The sequence below is a fragment of the Corvus brachyrhynchos genome, unplaced genomic scaffold (assembly GCF_000691975.1).
Source record: "Corvus brachyrhynchos isolate BGI_N302 unplaced genomic scaffold, ASM69197v1 scaffold443, whole genome shotgun sequence".
Taxonomy (NCBI): Eukaryota; Metazoa; Chordata; class Aves; order Passeriformes; family Corvidae; genus Corvus; species Corvus brachyrhynchos.
In genome coordinates, this window is record NW_008237220.1 from 14,275 (window position 1) to 17,978 (window position 3,704).

At 40.3% G+C, this 3,704-nt stretch overlaps 1 protein-coding gene across 1 annotated transcript in view; it reads right to left on the reverse strand.

Annotated features, from left to right (window-relative positions):
* LOC103612046 (selenium-binding protein 1) overlaps window positions 1-3,704 on the reverse strand; it is an 8,036-nt gene that overhangs the window by 3,738 nt on the left and 594 nt on the right. The window contains exons 2-6 of the mRNA XM_008629616.2: window positions 2,818-2,874; window positions 2,573-2,685; window positions 2,052-2,237; window positions 1,433-1,553; window positions 33-215 (exon numbers count right to left, since the gene is read on the reverse strand). Coding sequence (XP_008627838.2) covers window positions 33-215; window positions 1,433-1,553; window positions 2,052-2,237; window positions 2,573-2,685; window positions 2,818-2,874 — 660 coding nt within the window. The remainder of the gene's footprint in view (window positions 1-32; window positions 216-1,432; window positions 1,554-2,051; window positions 2,238-2,572; window positions 2,686-2,817; window positions 2,875-3,704) is intronic.

The following is a 3,704-nucleotide window of genomic DNA, read 5'->3' on the forward strand; positions in this document are numbered from 1 at the left end:
TGAAAGGGAATTTCCTGGGATTTCCCACCGACCTTGCTCCACATCCCTGGGGTGGAATCCCTGTGCCAGGATCCTGGGAACGCCCCACTCGGTGCTGAGCAGGACCTGGTGCCGGGGCTGGTACCAGAAGTCGTAGCCCAGGGCTGGGATTTTCCCTCCTGTTTCCCAATTTCCTTTCACTTCGAAGGTTTCTCCATCCAGGAGGATGAAAGTGCCTGGAAAAAATTCCCAAAAAAAAGGGTTTGGAGATATTTCAAGAGCTTTAAATGAAGCAAATTAATCCTTTATTTTTATTTACTTTCATTTCTTTTTATTTCTTTTTATTTCTTTTCATTTCTTTTTATTTCTTTATTATTTCTTTTCCTTATTATTATTATTAATAATATTTTTTCCCTATAATAATTGAAATTTCCTATAACAATAACTACTGAAATTATTCCCCATAATTTATTAATATCATGATTAATAATTTCCTATAATTCTACATTTTCCTATAATTCCTAAAATATTTCCCATATTTTTATTATTATTATTTTTATTTTTATTATTATTATTAATTTCCTATAATTTCACTTTTTCCTATAATCCTTAAAATTATTTCCCACAATTTTATTCTTGGTATTTTCTTTATTCCATATTTTCCTAGAATAACAATCCCTAAAATTATTTCCCATTATTTCACGATTACCAACAATAATTCCCAAAAATTCCGTATTTTCCTAGAATAATTCCTAAAGTTATTTCCTGTTATTATTGTCCTTCCTAGTTTTTTATTTCCCTAGATTCTTTTCCTTATTATTATTATTAATAATATTTTTTCCCTATAATAATTGAAATTTCCTATAACAATAACTACTGAAATTATTCCCCATAATTTATTAATATCATGATTAATAATTTCCTATAATTCTACATTTTCCTATAATTCCTAAAATATTTCCCATATTTTTTATTATTATTATTTTTATTTTTATTATTATTATTAATTTCCTATAATTTCACTTTTTCCTATAATCCTTAAAATTATTTCCCACAATTTTATTCTTGGTATTTTCTTTATTCCATATTTTCCTAGAATAACAATCCCTAAAATTATTTCCCATTATTTCACGATTACCAACAATAATTCCCAAAAATTCCGTATTTTCCTAGAATAATTCCTAAAGTTATTTCCTGTTATTATTGTCCTTCCTAGTTTTATATTTCCCTATAATAACAACCCCTCAAATGATTTCCCATCATTTATAATTTTAATTTATAATTATAATTTATCATTATAATCAATCATGACATGAATTTACAACTCCACAAAGAACCGCTGGCACTTTCTAAAAAGAGCAGGGAAATTCCAAATATTCCGTGGATTTTGGAGCCTGTGGATGGAGAGATAAAAGCCCCGGGGGGTTTTCATGGAATGTGGAAGGATCCAGACCTTTCCCGTTGCCAGCAGGGTCCCCCAGGCAGCTGATGAGGATTTCCCCGGAGCCCAGGCAGTGCGAGGTGTGCGGAAAAGCCGCGTTCCCTTTGCGGGACAATTCCTCAGCTTCCACCACCTGGAAGTGGCAAAAAGGGGGAAAAGTCCTGGAAATCAGGGCTGGAAAATGCGGATTTATGGCCAGGGATGTGTGGGAGCAGCTGGAGGGATCCTGTGGTAGTGGGAGGGAGGGTTTGGGAATGTTTGCAGGGAAAAGGGGAAAAAAAGGGGGGAAAAAGGAATGGAAAAAAGGGGGGGGGAAAGGAAAAAAGGAGAAAAAAAGGACAAAAAGGGATAAAAGGGGGGGAAGGGGGAAAAAGGGGGGGAAAAAGGGGGAAAATCAGGAAAAAATACAGAAAAATCAGGGAGAAAAAAGGGAGGAAAAGGGAGGAAAAGGGGGGAAAAAAAGAAAATGGAAAAATCAGGAAAAATCAGGGGAAGAAAAGGAAAAAATGGCAGGAAAAAAGGAAAAATCAGGAAAAAAGGGAGAAAAAGAGGGAAAAGGGGGAAGAAAGGGGGAAAAAGAAGCGGGGAGAAAAGCAGGAGAAAAAGCGGAAAAATTCCAATTTCTCCAAACCTTGTGGAGTTTGGGAGCCCTGGGATCCGAGCCCACGTCCACGATGTAGATGCGGGAGGAGATGAGGCTGGGAAGCACCAGGAGGTTCCTGGCTTTCGTGGGATCGCCGTAGCAGCTGCTGCAGGCGTTCCAGCCCGAGTGGTGCAGCTCATCCCCCACATTCGGCATCGGGAGCCGATGGATCACCTGGAAAAACAGGGATGGGCCTCCAAAATCCCAGAATTGCCCTCAACACTCGGCGTGTTTGTCATTCAGGAAGCTTGGGAGAGCGGGAAAATTACTGGGAATGGTGGGAGAAGAGTTGGATGGGGATGGGATTTATTAGGAGAAGTTGCATGGAATGGATCCCAAATCTTGGAATGGCTCTAATTAATGGGATTTTTAATTAAGGGAAGGAGGAAGGATGCAGATCCACCTGGGAATGGTTTGGATTTTCCCGGATTCCAGTCCCTGGCAGCTCTAGGGGGATTTGGGATCCCAGATTCTCCCAGATTTTCCCGGATTTTCCCGGATTTCCGTACCTGGCAGTAGTGTGGGGAGTTGGGATCCACGTCCACGGTGGCCAGGAAGTCGGGAATGTCGATCCCGGTGTTCCGGTAGATGCAGGGCAGGTACAGGAGCTGCTCCCGGGGCCCTGGGGGCAGAATTCGGGATTAATTGTCCCAAAATTCCACGGTTTTATACATTTTATCCATTTTCTCTCCCCTCAAATCCCCCCTAATCCCAATCCCATTCCAGGATTTGGGAATGTTGTCCCAGCACTTGCCTTTCATGGCCTCCAGAGGACTGGGATAGCCCGGCCCACACGCTCCACATTTTCCTGCTGGAAAAGGGAAAAAAGGGGGAAAATTCCATCATTTCCACATCCCAATCCTTCCGAAAGTCCAGCCTCAAAAAATCCTGGGAATCTGGGGGCCTTGGATTTGCTCGTTCCAGGTTTTTAGGTGGTAATGAGGAATAAAACACTGGAATTTATCCCAGTGTTTAGGCCTTGGATTTGCTCGTTCCAGGGAATAAAACATTGGAATTTATCCCGATTTTTGGGTCCCTGAGTTGTCCCAAAGTGCCAAATTAGGAGGGATAATTTTGGGATTTTAGCAGGGGCTGGAGAAACGGGAATTTCTCTGGAATTCGAGGGTTTAGTATCAAAATATTCAAAATTCCAGGGAGGGAAATCCGGATTTAACTTTGAGAAAAATCCAATTAAAATTCAAGTTAGAACAACTGAGAAGCCACAAAAACCATCCAGGAATTCCAGGAATTTTCCCCCAAAACCCCAAATTCCCAAGGAGATTGAAGGAGTTCACTTTCCAGAGCATTCCAGGACTTCATTCCTTCCATAATTCCCCATTTTTGGAGCTCCCAGGTCCTTCCAGGTGTATCAATCATTCCCAAAGCTTTTTATCGACTTCCAGGACCTTGGGGCCAAAAATTCCTAAAAAAATTCCACTTGGGAGTGAAAAAATTCCAGGAAACCCAGGATATTTTTGCTTGGAATACTGGTATTTTTGGCTACACATTCCTGGTGGGTGAAATTCCTCATTTTTGGCTGGGTTTTATCCCAAAAGTTATCATTTTTTCATCCCCAAATTTATGATTTTCCCTCTGTTTTGAAATCCCTGGGAAATTTCCCAACAATTCCCATAGAAAGAG